The sequence below is a fragment of the Neopelma chrysocephalum genome, unplaced genomic scaffold (assembly GCF_003984885.1).
Source record: "Neopelma chrysocephalum unplaced genomic scaffold, ASM398488v2 Primary Assembly neopelma1_72, whole genome shotgun sequence".
NCBI lineage: Eukaryota > Metazoa > Chordata > Aves > Passeriformes > Pipridae > Neopelma > Neopelma chrysocephalum.
In genome coordinates this window covers 6706785-6721578 of record NW_020897732.1, presented here as the reverse complement: position 1 = coordinate 6721578, position 14794 = coordinate 6706785, and the positions used below count along the sequence as shown (strand labels likewise).

At 38.5% G+C, this 14794-nt stretch overlaps 1 protein-coding gene across 3 annotated transcripts in view; it reads right to left on the bottom strand.

Annotated features, from left to right (window-relative positions):
• ESYT2 (extended synaptotagmin 2) overlaps positions 1-14794 on the bottom strand; it is an 80194-nt gene that overhangs the window by 48253 nt on the left and 17147 nt on the right. For all 3 annotated transcript variants that reach the window (XM_027686860.1, XM_027686861.1, XM_027686862.1), the window contains exons 2-3: positions 1688-1729; positions 663-797 (exon numbers count right to left, since the gene is read on the bottom strand). In XM_027686860.1, the coding sequence (XP_027542661.1) occupies positions 663-797; positions 1688-1729 (177 nt within the window). The remainder of the gene's footprint in view (positions 1-662; positions 798-1687; positions 1730-14794) is intronic.

Below are 14794 nucleotides of genomic sequence, written 5' to 3'. Positions count from 1 at the left end.
CCCTTCCTCATATAGAACCAACACATATAAATCAAACATTTCCAAGCCTTGAACATTCATCAAACTCTAGGCAGGAGAGAATGACCAGTGACCCCACTTTTAAGTTTTTCCTTTTTGGAAAAATCATCATATTTCTATTTACACCTTTTTAGTAATTTAAGTAAAATCAAACTCTCACTACTGTCAGATTCCCACTGTGTTGGGGCTGTGCAGCTCACAGGATGCAACTCAATGAAGGCTGCAATATAAAGTAAGAATAGCTGTTTGTCATGTCCAAGATAACTCTGTCCAGCTGCAGAAGGATACAGAGGTGTGGGAGCTAATTTAAACCCTAGTATGACTTAAAAGGAATGCTACAGTCTGTGATACAAGTCATATCTAGGGCAGGACAGAGGCACTGTGAAAAAGAATTTACAATTAAAAAAAAAAAATTAAAAAACCCCAACACACAAAAGGTGCAGTAAAGTATAATGAACTGTAATATATGTGAAATAGAGTCATGAAGAGAGAAAAACAATTCCCCTCTATCACACCTGAAACTTAACTTCAGGTTTCCTAACATTTAGGAGTGGGTGGGAAATATTTCTGTGCAGATTTGAACAGGCTACATGAAAATGGTATGTACAACAGGGTCTCTCAGAAAAACTTCACCAGACACTGACCTGATGACCAATATCAATCTTGGTGAAGCTGAAGGTACTGAGGTGGTTGTTTGCTCCTCTCACCGCTGGTTCTATGGTCTCTCGGAAGAGTTTCTCGATGAATTGGCAAATAAAAGGCCACATCTGTTTTACAGTCTAAGGAGAAAAAAAAACACCTACATGGAACACAACTTCGCTCATAAGGAAAAAGTACTCTTTAAAGCACATGTAAGAAATTTTGTATAAATTTTAAACATAGGAGGTTTTGATAGATTTCATTACAGACATAAAAAACTGGTTCCTTTTTACACGCAGGAAACCTTTAGGAATTCTCAATTTGCAAATTTTATACATTTGCACAAATCTGAAGCACTGGAAGAGGAGGAAAACAATATTATGAATTTTCTTCTTTTATCCCACAAACTCATATGCATTCAGCACTGATGCTGAATGTTAAGCAGAAGGATAAAGAGGGTTCAAGTTTATTTGCATGTAAAGAGGAACAGGAAAAATGTGATAAGCACAGCTCTTAACTACATGCGCAAGGTCTATAAATTTAAAAACCCTGACATATCTGAAAAGTCTGTATTGCTTATTTTTCCTTACTATATTTTAAATGACAGACAATTTAAAAAAACCCAAGCTACATAGATCTTTATCTCAGATTATCACACACACAAAACAGAACTGCAAATTTCATTTATTTTTAGATTGTAGGTTAGGAACCTACAGTAACTGGAAAGTATCCCAGACAAGTAGAAAATTAGAATGTGTTTACAGCTGCTATGAATTCTGCACAATTATAGCTGTCATTACTGTAATGCTACTTAAAATAATTTACAAAACTCACAATTTCAAGAGCACGAAAATGGATTTAATCTTTCTTGTGACTAACGGGATCAACAACCAGAAAATTCAAGTGTATAAAGAGCACATCAAGTTAAAACTATTCTGTTCTCTGATTATTGCCTCGCCTTTTATTTTAATCTCAGATTTCCCTCCTGCCTCTTCCCATTTGGAAGCAATGCTAATGTCTAACCCCTTACCTTGTTGAGCCATTCTGCCCTCTCTGTGTCTGGAAAATGGACCTAAAAAACCAAACACAAACACAAAACAAAATTAATACAAATACAAACCACTTTTTAGTTAACTATGTCCAGACATTTAGAAAACAGGAAAGCTCAGGCATCTCCCTAAGTAATGTAAACAGTAAACAACATATTAAGTAGTTAACATTCTTGAATATTAGAATTCAAGCACATTAAAATATGAACTCATTTCTGAACTACATAAATATGTACTTGGACTTGTATCTAACAGTAGCATCTGGAATAAAGTATTGCTGCAACACCATAAAAAAACTTTAAAAAAAAGGCCAAAAAAAAAAGGCAAGTAAAGTTGATACAGCTTGTGTCAACCAAATTTAACACGTACTTTTCAGGGGCTTTTAACATGACACACAACTGACAGAATCTTCTACTTCCTTTCATTCATGCCACATCTTCTGCAATATCAATAAATCATGGCTAGAAATATTTCATCAGTGAAGCTGAAGCTCAGGAATATGGATTTAAGTTCCAAAGACCTTCAGAAGATATTTTTAGTGATTTTTTTTTCTTAAACAACTGTAGAAACCAGTAAGAAACAGCAGTGTGATAGTATATACACAGGACAGAAAGTACCCATCACAACAGGAAAACATCAATGAAATGATGGAAGAACTGACGCAGTTTTCCAGACACAGGAGAGCACAGTAGTAGTTTTACATTTCACACATACAGAAAAAACCCCAAAACCTGAAGTTCAGTAAAAGCCAAGTTAAAAAACATTTCTTTAGAAACAGCTTCTAGGATGAGATGCAGATCACACTCCTCAAGCACAAAGAGCCTTTGAACACACTAAAAACCAATGACCTACATATAGTGACTTTCGTGAAGCCATGTCTCTACTTAACTGAATTGCCAAGTCTTAATCTCTTCGTAGCACAACAGATTGTACCACTGGCTTTACCAGCAGTTATTTTTATTATGCATATCCCAAATGTGAACAGTCAGTGAAATACCTATTTTTTAAACTGCATTTTCAACAAGACGAATTTGAAAGCAAGCCCCACTAATGACTTCTTTTTTCAGGTTTTATTCAATTCTTGCATTAACAGTCAGCACTAACATATTCTTCATATACTCAATTTACCATCAGAGCAGTACTTAATTTCATCTAAGCCTCCACGTTTTAGCTATGCTGGAGGATTGGCCCCTGCAGCATTATCAATATTGTCAGTTATTCCTCTACACTGTTTTTTTTTCCAGTATTCCCAAGTCCACAACAAAGTCCTACGTTTTTACAGATTCTTAAAGAATTACAAATTATTTTGTCTTCCACCATCAAGAGAAGCTCTTGGCATCTTTTCAAATTACATTTTTCAAGTATATCACATATCCATCAAAACCATTAAAAGTGCTGCAAAAACATCCAATAATCTGCTTCACTGTAACAAAAACCAATATGATTTATCTTACTACATAAGTTCAAAGAATAGAATTATTATTAACAGATGGAGCAGTTTGGGAACAATGTTATTATATTTTATTTATTTAGAATTAATTTCCTAGAAAATTGCGGTGGGTAGAATGTCAGAACTCTGTACTTAGAGGGTCTTGTGGACTTTTTTTTTTTGCTTTTTTAAAAAACAAAACACAATTTTTTTGCATTTGCAACACAAGCAGGTACTGTATGTACATGAACTTATAGCTGAACAGAGCTTACACTCAGTTTTTGTCTTGCAGGGTTCTCAAGTTGCTTCCAGTGGTCAAAAAGTTAAGGGAACAAAAAGAACCAACACCATTAACTCCAATGCTAATAGGTAACATTTTGATCTTTCTTCTAAAATGTTTACCTTCTGAATCTGCAGACAGAAGATGTGCCAATTCTCAATAATGACTTATCACTTACGCATGATGTTGGACCAACATGAATATTTCATTCTGATTTGCTTAGGAGAGTGAGCAATGATGTTCACAGGGTGGGAACTGAAGAGCTGTTCCACCAGAGGAGAATCAAGAACTATGTAATGCAAGAAGAAATGTCAGCAACCTGTTACACACTTAGACACACACAAGTCTCTGTGGCTGGATGGGATTCACCCAAGGGTACTGAGGGAGCTGGTGGAAGTGCTCACAGAGCCATCTTCCATCATTTACCAGCTGTCCTGGGTGACTGGGGAGGTCCCAGTTGACTGGAAGACAGCAAATGTAACCCCCATCTATAATAAGGGCCAGAATGAGGATCCAGGAAATTACAGGCCTGTCAGTCTGACCTTGGTGCCAGGGGAGGTCATGGAGCTGATCTTCTCTTGTGACAGTGTGACACATTTAGTGGATGAGGGAAAGGCTGTGAATGTGCCTACCCAGACTTTAGTAAAGCCTTTGACACCATTTCCCACAGCATTCTCCTGGAGAAACTCGCTGCTCATGGCTTGGTCAGATGCACCCTTTGCTGGGTAAAAAACTGGCTGGATGGTCAGGCCCAGAGAGTGGCAGTGAATGGAATTACATCCAGCTGGTGACCGGTCACAAGTGTGTTCCCCAGGGCTCAGTCCTGTTTAATGTCTTTATCAGTGATGTAGATGAGGAGAACGAGGGCACTGTCAGTCAGTTTGCAGATGACACCAAGTTGGGTGGGAGTGTTAATCTGCTGGAGGGTGGGAAGGCTCTACAGAGGGATCTGGACAGGCTGGATAGATGGCCTGAGGCCAGTGGTCTGAGGTTCAACAAGGCAAAGTGCTCTGTCCTGCACTTAGGTCACAACATCCCCCTGCAGTGCTACAGGCTGGGGGAAGGGCAGCTGGAAAACGGCCCTGTGGAAAAGGACCTGGGGATGCTGGTCAACAGCAGCTGAACATGAGCCAGGGTGTGCTCAAGGTGGCCAAGAAGGCCAATGGCATCCTGGCCTGTATCAGGAATAGTATGGCCAGCAGGACCAGGGCAGGGATTGTCCCCCTGTACTTGGCACTGGTGAGGCTGCACCTCAAATCCTGTGTTCAGTTTTGAGTCCCTCACTACAAGAAAGACATTGAGGTGCTGGAACACATCCAGAGAAGGGCAGCAAAGCTGGGGAAGGATCTGGAGCACAAGTATTAGGAGAAGCAGCCAAGGGAGCTGGGATTGTTTAGCCTGGAAAAAAGGAGACTCAGCAGAGACCTCATTGCTCTCTACAACTACCTGAAAGGAGGTTGTAGCCAGGTTGGCCTCTCCTCACAAGTAAAAAGCGACAGGATGAGAGAAAATGGCCTCAAGTTGCACCAGGAGAGGTTTAGATTGGATACTAGGAAATGTTTTTCCATGGAAAGGGTTATCAAGCATTGAAATAGTCTGCCCAGGGATGTGATAGAGTCACCATCCCTGGAGGTACTAAAAAAGAGAACATGCAGCTGTGGGACTTAGGGACATGGTTTAGTGATGGAGCTGGCAGCACTAGATTAATGATTAGACTCGATGTTCTTAGAGGTCTTTTCCAACCTAAATGATTCTACGATTCTACAGCCATTGTAATGAACAGCAACAAAACAAAATAAAAAGAAACAACAAATTAAACACACAGATGAGCAAAGGGAAAGAAAATCCATGAAAATACCAAAAGCAAACCTGCCTGCTGTGAGTAATGCAAGATATAACAGTTGTCATGTTCACAATTCATTTTTAGTCTTCTGTACAAGTATCCAGTTGACATTCAAGAGAAGAGACACACTAGACTGAGAGAGGCTTCCCATTCTAAATATAACCTCAGCCCAGATGAAATTCACTTTCCTCCACAGGGTGATCCAACTTCCCATATTCAGATTATAAACTCCCCAAGGCACAGGCCACATTCCCTGCACCGTGCACACAGCTGACATCCAGTACATCCGTCTGGAATAAGAAAAAGAGGTAGCATCTCTCTCTTGCACCTATCAAGCACCCTTCAGTCCAGAATTATGCAGAAACACTCGAAATAGGTTGGGAAATAAGCAAGAGGTGACAGATACTAATATCTAGCCAGATATGCTAATTTATTAATTTTTGATTTTATCTACTGTACAGTCTTAATAAAGACCTTGCTTAACAGGACATGGTTCTTAATTTTTCCACAGATTTAATAATTACTTGTCCTTTATTGTGCCACACCTATCATGCTCCTACTGTTATGTGAGTTGGTACTAAGCCAACTCCTTAATTATATAAGTCTAGTTTGCTTCTGCAGTTGGATGTGACAATAGGCAACAAATAATACAGTGAATTATATCTTCCATTCCTGTTTTTCATTCCTTTCTCATCCTTGGTTTTCTGCTCACTCAACTTTTACCATAATTCAGTTTTATTCGGTGGCTTCTCTGACACTCAAAACAGAGAGCAGAGAATAAAACTTTCCATCTTCAAGACTTTGAAATTTTCAGTCCAGCCAACCTTGAATCAAAAGTTGAGCTTTATTTAATCTGTAGATGCTCTAAAGCCAATTTATCTGAAAACAAAGAATAAATATTTATTAATCTACCGATTCCATGTATTTCTAGGCTGCTATGTGAGATTGAAATATTAGTGGCAAAATTATATTTCGCTTTAAGGGTTTCTGATATCAAACACAATTTTATTCATAGACAACAGGAGAAAGCCTGAGGGATGGAAGTTGGTCCTCTGGATCAGTCAGGAGTGACATAAGAGCATCAAGGCAACTACGCAAACATTTTATTGCCAGAAGCAATAATCAGACTAACTGATGTGCAAAATCTGTTAATTCTTGTATAAAATCTATTGACAAGCCTGACAGAAAGAGACAGAAGTCTAGATTTCAGCAAGGGCAGTTAAAGACTGAAAACATTTTCCACTTGGCTTCTGTTATGAAATTGCTCATGCAGATTTGGCAAGTACTGTCCCATTTCAACCACCTGGTATAGTAATTTATTATTCAAAGCAAAATATAACAAGAGAGAACCGTTGCAAGAAATACCTTAATGACCATGTTCAACACCAAAGACATGTTCCAGGAATGTTCTACTATTAAACATTATCTCGCTAAATACTTGGAGGTGCTCAAAAGATGTGATTCTGCACATTAAAAATACACGTTTGGGCTTTCTCACACAACTGCTTGTGCTCAGCTCTAAACAACTCTCATGATTACTTCCTATTTCTGATGTGCTCATATCCTGCGCTGTCAAAAACTCAATTCAGAACACATAATTTTTGGTAATGATCAATAAAATACCAGAAAAAGCCCAAGGAATGTAGTTCCTTGTTCTGTCCTGGAAGACAATAAAACAAAACAGACACAAAAGAAACCCACTAACAATAACTGTAATAACAGCAGAAAAGTTTCTTACCCACAATTATTTTATTTTTCAGACTCTCTACCTACTCTTCATATTGGCTAAATTGACTCAGTTTTCTGCCCAGACTATCATCTGCTACTTTCTAAGGAAACAAGGCCAGACACAGAATACTACTGGTAGTGACGAGCATTCCATAAAATGAAAACTTATTTTGCTACAAACCAACCACTTTCTCATCAATTGTGTATTACAGCTATGTAAGAAAAGGAAGCAATAAAAACAGATTACATTTAAAGAAACCAACAAATAAAAAAAAAACAAACAAAACTCCCACACCACTGTATATTGGGGTTTTTGCCTTCTATTCCCCCCCACACACTGAAGGATTAAAGGTAAGAATTACAACACTCTCGGGCACATGGTGTAATTCTTGGGGTGTCCTGGGTAGGGCCAGGAGTTGGACTCTATGATCCCAGTGGGTCCCTTCCAGCTCAGCATATTCTACATTAAAAATAATGTATATTATGTGTTATAATAGCCATGTTTAACAGATACTTATCTGGGTCAGCATTATGTCTCGTTCCTTCCATTTGCATTTATTATTTGTAGTTCCAGATGCAAATCTTAAAGAAACTATACCAATAACTTTTTGACTAATTATAAGGTCACACAATATAACCAAGTTCCTTGACACAGCTACAATGTAGCTAAGTACTCTTGAATTGTTTTCCAGCTATTTCACAAATATCTCTTATATTAGATATCAATCCCTTCTGCTTATTTTGGAAAGCTAAATTACATACAAAAATCCTCTCCTCTATGAAAAGCATATTTGTCTAGATTAAGTGTAAAAATATAAAAGGGTATCACAATAAGTTTTCATAGTCTTTTCATGCATCATCAGTGGATGGGGAAAGCATCCCACAGAAGAAAATTCAGGACAGAAGCCTAACTCAGGTTCTCTAAACCCCCTTCTGAATGCACAGCATAACCTGTTATTTAACTATTAAGCCTAAAGCGAGGTGGTGTGGCAAAGTAACAACAGACACTAAAATTAAACTATTCTTTGAATTATAGTTGACAGTTTAATTTGCCTAAATTCACTGCACATGTAACTCAAAAAGGCCAGAGAAATTTAGTAAAAGAATTAGGAAGAATCCCAGCATGGGTAGAATAAATAGCATCATATAGTGATATTCAAGCTCAATTTAACAGCTATTCACTCCAGTGTTTTCCAGTTGGTAAAGCAGGCTGGCCTAAGGACATTTTAGGTAAAACAGAGCTGAGCAGGGCTAATGGCTTAATCCCATGAATTCCAGCCAGCAATCCCCTCTCTCTCTCTCTCTCTCTCTGAAAAAACCAGGAGCAGCAGTAGGTGAACTATTTGTTCCTTTCCACAGAGGAATCAATGCCAAGTCTTCTGCTATTTGACACAACCTGAAGAGGCTTATCCTGAAACCCACACTGGGGGATGACTGCTCCTTTTTGATGGGAGGTAAAGAAGGGGGGGCTGGAAGGGAAAGCAGAGCAGCCAGGCTGTCTCCTGTCACTTCAATAATTCACTTCCAGGGTTATGCTAGCAATTTTCCTAACTTCTACCAATGCCAGAAATACTCTAGCTCTCACCTTCTGAATTACAAGGAAAATTCCACAAAATATTTACTGTTGTAGAACTGCAGGATTCAGTACTCCTGAAAGAGAAGGGTAAATGCTAATAATGAGGGTTCCTCAAAAATCCTGCAGTTAACCACAGGCCCTTGCTACTAAATTAACAAACAACTGCTATTTTCATGACTTCTGGTAACCTGACTCTGTTTCTGTTTAGCATGCCTTGGGATGCATTTTTTGTGTTTGCAGTTTTAAATATATTAAAATGACTAGTCTTTGCACAGCAAATTGATGATCAGCTTTACAAAAGCTGTATGTTTTCAGTATGGGGATTAAGCAACAACTCTTGAAGCAGTGTCCCTGAGAACCATTACAGGTGACCTGCACACACACACAGTGATGAAGGAGGTGGGGAAGGGCCCCAGAGTTTTTGCCATGGCTCTCTGATCACTATAAACCCTCAAAATAAATCGGAAAAAGTGGAAACAAATGGAAGAAACAGCTGTAAGACCAAGCAAGGTTAAGGACTGTATTTATTTATAAACTGGAACATAAGCCATTTAAGTGCTTGGACAACACATTGGAAAGCAAAATAATCCTTTACAAAAAAAAAGTAATTACGTGCCCTTCAAGTCAGATTTGCACCTATAAGACAAGAGTGGCATTAGAAACACATACTTGGTATCACACCAAACGTTCCCAAAACACTGTACCAGCACAAACACTGCCATGCCACGTGAGCTGCCTCTATCAGTTCAGCAAGTCCCGTGAGGTGCCACAACAGATTACAGATGGCTTTGAGAACAAGTTTTCCAGTGTGATCACTCCCATATTCCCCACTGCCTCCCGAGCTATCTGCTTCAGAGTCACTGTGAGCACCAGGGTGAAAAGTAATTTCTTCAAAAGCCCAGCAATTAAACACAAAACAAGCTGGTTCTTGTAGAAACTCTGAACCAAACGGCTTTTCAACACCTCCGGGGTTCAATGCTAACACAGGAAAGCTACTACAATTAATACACCTCAAGTAATTAAACTGAAATTCTTTATATGGTATTGAAAGTCTTATTTCCTTGCAGCCTTCTGTTACCTCTGTTTCTCTCCCTTGCTTCTTACAGATCCAAAAGAAAGGCCTAATATACTGAGCAGTTCAAACCTGGAAGACACAGGAGTTCATATTCACAGGACGCTTCAGCATCCTGGTATATCCTGAAGGACGTATTTCCTAACACACATTCGTAGATACTATATCTGGGAGACAAGGAAAATTACTAGCAGCACACAGGCTGTCTCTTTTAAAGTCACGCTAAACTAGCACAAAACAGGCCTTTCTAAAGTGCTGCCAATGGCAGCAGCACTATAAGAAGAGCCACCACTACCCACACACACCATTTGAACCTCAGTAAAGCCCAAACTACACTGACAGATCCCACATCCACTCTTTCTGCTGTGCTAGAATTAAAGCATAAAATGAATTCAAAATATTTAATGCTTTTTTACATTTTGCCAATGACTATAAACATACCTATATTTCTCATTTAAATAATGCAAAGATGCTACTTTGCTTAGGTTGTTTTAAAAAATATATTATATACTAAATACATACATAAGACTGTAATTGAGAAAGTTGTCCCTCTGTTTTCCTTCTCATTACCGAATTCACTGGGGCAGCATTTAGAAAATTAATAATCCTCCAATTTTTGCTATCAGCCCCCCAAAAATGGTCAGTTTAAGGTTTTTGCCGCTGAGGATTCAGAATCCATCCCTCTGCAGCCCGGCAACACCACTAATATATTCTCCCCCGGACATTCTCCCCAATTTCTTTGGAAAATAATGTCTTCGGCAACGCAAAATAATGCTGTATTTGCAAAAGAAAAACTCTATCTAAAAGAGGTTCCAGAGCTCTGATATGAAACAGCAGCCCAGAAGCAAGTCCTGCAATTAAGAACTGAAGGATGCAGAGCCATTTCAAGCACAGCAGTTTCATTTTTCCACACGTCTTTCACTTCAACGTCTATTAAATATGCTTCACTCACAGTGGCAGTGAGGCTTGTAAGAACGGCATTACTTTTCAAGAATTTGATTCACCAGCACAAAAAGCTAGATAAAATTTGCCTAAGTGCTGCTATTTTTGCAGAGATGGAACAGGCATGCTACAATACAAAGTCACCCAGAAACCTCCTACTTAGCAGCAGCTTGCCATAACAAAATCCTCCGGGATAGGCATTATAAGCAGCTGCTCTGGAAGAGTGACAGAACAGTAGTCTGCTAGTGAGGGAACTGGGAAATCCTGCTTCGAGCCTGACACTCAGCCTCTGCAGCCCCAACTTGAGGAAAAGGGTTCAGCCTAGAAATTAAAAACTGATCATCATTAACTTCCAGAAGCATCCTGGCTTAACTACTCGAAGAATATGAAACAAAAATCTCTTGCTTTACCACTAGAGGTTACACAATTTCCTTCCAAACACCTGGAATTACACTGGCATAGGTTTCTGTTGTATCTGGATGCAGAATCTACCCTAAACACAGCACAATATGTGTGCCAGAGGGAGGGACCATGTAGGTTTTCTTTGCTCAGCTGTTACCTCCTTCTAAGCAGAAAACTTGAAGCCTTCAGTCCACTACTAGAGGTTCATGTAGAGCAGCCTAACTTCAGAATTATCTTCAAATACTAGTATAATAGTACTATATATCATAACACAGGCTTCAATATAGAGATGAAGTCAGCTCTGTAACCAAACTACTTTATTTTCACTGCAGTTTAGTATCTTGTAATTTTTCCTGGATCGCTGTGTTCACATGTATTTTCTACTTTCCAGCTCAAAAAGGACTTTAAGTTTTCAGGGCTCAGTTTGGACTGCAACAGGACAGTAAAAATAATAATAATAAAAAAGTGGAAGGTATAAGGGGGTATTAGAGTTGCAGGAACATTTTAATGGCTTCTACTTCTGTGGGATCAACATCCAAAACCTCTGAGAGAAGACTGATATCCTGACACATATTTTTCACACTTTCGCAAAGAGTGAGGCAACTATAAGAACTTAGGTATAACATTCTGATTGCTTACTACCCACATTTACAACAGTGTTTTTATCTACTCTACTTCCTCGTTCACAGGACTAGAATTCATTATGAACTCTTAGGACAGGAGGAGGCCCTTTTCCAGTATCACCTTCAACAGGCATTCACAACAATAACAATTATATTTTAAATACTGATGTTCAACTAAAGGCCAGGACAAGCAGACTGAAAAAAAATTTTTTTTCAAAAAAATGAATAGCAAAACACTCTACACAAGTAAAACATCAAGAACTACATTTATACTGATAAAAGTCTTGCTCTCACATCAGGTTAAAGACAACTAATGCAAGGTTTACAAAATAAAACATTTAATGACAGCTCCACATTAGCACATCTCCAAATTCCCACAAGCACTGCAATCATTACTGAAAGCAGAGATCCAGATTTTAAACATTTAAACTGCTGAAAAGTGTAGGATGACCCATAGCTCTAAGGACTCACCAAATTTTACAACTTGAAAAATCTTGCACAGTACTCCTTTTTGACATTGACTTTACCCTTTTATTCTCAGGAGTAATTTCATTTCTTCTTCTTCTCCAAATAAAGTCTTAATACCTTGAAATTCCAGCTTATGAGTTTTAAAATAAAATTATAAAGGTATTAGCATCTTATTTTCAATTTGTCACATTTCAAAAACATGCCCTCTTTATACGTTCAAGTCTCTATAACAAATTCCTTTTCAGTTCCCTTGAGAATCCAGGCATGTTCCCACCCCACTGCATGCCAGAGTGTCTTATTCTCTTCACAGTCAATAGAAGAAAAATTTCTCTCTCTGGACTGCTAAACACTGGCTTTCGAAACAGCTTATACAACCAGTGTCACAGCACAACTCACTCTCCCTTGAACTGTCTACAGCTCTGAAAAGAAGTGCTGGGCTCTGCACCAAATTGCCAGCCACCCTTGTTGCTATCTAGACTAAAACACTGAAGGTTTCTTCGCCTTTTACTCCACTGACCCACTACCCGCTTTCCTCACCCTGCAGTCAGGAGCTCTGATTCACTGGGACTGAGGTTCCTTCAGCAGGGAGAGTTTACTCCTGTTAACACTCGCAGGATCACACAGCTCATCTCCCAAAGGGAACCACATAGGCTTTCTGTGAGGCCTAAGATGGGCATCAACTTTCAGGAAAGGTAAGCGTGCAAGATAATGACCACCTTCTGCAAGACTATCCTTTCTCAGGCAGATTAAATCTTCTTCACTGTCTTTAGCATGAAAAATCTCCATGTACTGAAGCCTGACCTTTATACGCTAACCTTTTATTTTTTTAATGTAACCCACAACTCTCAACACATTTGAAATAAATCTGTGTGAACTATGACAAGATAAGTATCATTCACTTTTTATTGTTTTGGGAATGAGCAAACTGCAAATTTTTATTTGAAAATACAAAAGAGCAAAATGGAGAACTTTTTCGTGATATCCATGCTGAAATGTAGTATCAGCGCATGCAAATTCAAGCTGGGTTAACCTGCATCCTAAGAAGTCAAACAAGTCTGTAGAATATACTCATTAGTTAGCACTCATATGCTTATTATATAGTACTTACACTAAAAAAAAAAAAGTGCACACTCTTGTTTTGACTGAATCTGACTTCCAACACCAGTGAGGTGTGTAACTTCCACATACTGCACTGCAACCAGTACTATCCACCCACAGCTCATTCTTAGTATTAAAAGTTTTTTTAAACATAATCAGAAATCATGCAAGATATAATAGGCATTTTAAAATCTCCCTGTATCATTTCCAGCTGAAACACTAGAAACTCAGCATATAAAATCCAGAGAGTAGAAAGAGTACAGACCAACAGTCTGGCAGTTTTGTTGAACCTGTAAATACCCAGTGATTAACCATCTCTGAAACTATAAAACTCCACTGAGAAAGTAATAGAAAGCAGAACATTCTAATAAAGTGAAACCATAAAGAGCAGCAATGTTTAAGTTGGGTCTCAGTTAACATAGTGACAACAAATGGTGGGGAGGAAAGCCCTCGTTAACCTGATAGCATCAGGTATTGGATGACAAGCTTACATGTGTAACTCTTTCTGGTTCTTCCCTTCAAGCATTTAACCAAATTCTTATACCAGGTTCTTATAGCTCAGTATTTCTAATAATCAGTACAGACTAAAATTTCTAAAGTTCATGAGATCTGTTCTCTATCCTTTCTAAAACAATTCTGTCCCCCTTAATGGACTGTATTTCAGCACAGAATACAGAACGGTGTTATTTGTTAGAAAAATATATGCAAAATATATCACACATTTCACTGGCAACACATAACACAGAAACTTCTGCACTGGGAGAGATCAAAGGTCCAGCTAACACAGCAATCAGAAGTCATGTCTAAGGAAAAATCAAAACCAAAATAGTACTATGGACTTATCTTTCCCTGAATACCCTCTCAGCTTCTGCAAAGGATGGCTGTAACCCTTGGCAGCTACTGTCATATTCTTTCACCCCTTCTACTTCAAAAAACGCTCAGCCTCTCAAAAACAAACAAACCAAACATTAAATCCCAAACAACTTCATTTTATAAATTCCCTTGTACCAGGTAAGTTTGCTTAATGCAAAACTGATGCTCTAGAGTTTTAGGACAGCCCTTATCCTCATGTAGGATCATGCCAAAAACACAAGACCAATGAAATACGTAACTGGAAAATACTCTGACCACTGAATTCCAACTCCCTACAATTGCAGACCTATTATCCTATTTCTGTTTATAAACTCCACCTTAAAACCATGGAGTTTGCTACCATTCTTCAGTACAGAGCAGGAAGGGCAGCTCTAGTGTGTTTTGCTAGGCTGGGTTGCTAAGGAAAGACACCGAAGAACTCCCTGCTAAATCAGATTTCTAAACTTAGGAATGCTATATCATATGTTTGAGTTATAAGGTGGAACCAAAAGCCAGGCTGCCTCCCAACTAAATTAACTATTATTCTCATCCTTAAATATCAATCTGACTCTATATGCTAACAAAAGATGCTTTAGAGGAAAAAAGTCCTCAGCAAATGACAGAACATAATGTTCAACATAAATAAAAATACTCCCCAAATCCCCACCCAGTAATATCACTTGGTTTTGAAGCAGAAAAGGTAATTTCATTATGTACTGACAACATTTTATAAGCACGTTTTCAATCTGCTCCCACAGCCTGTGATTCTTGTATT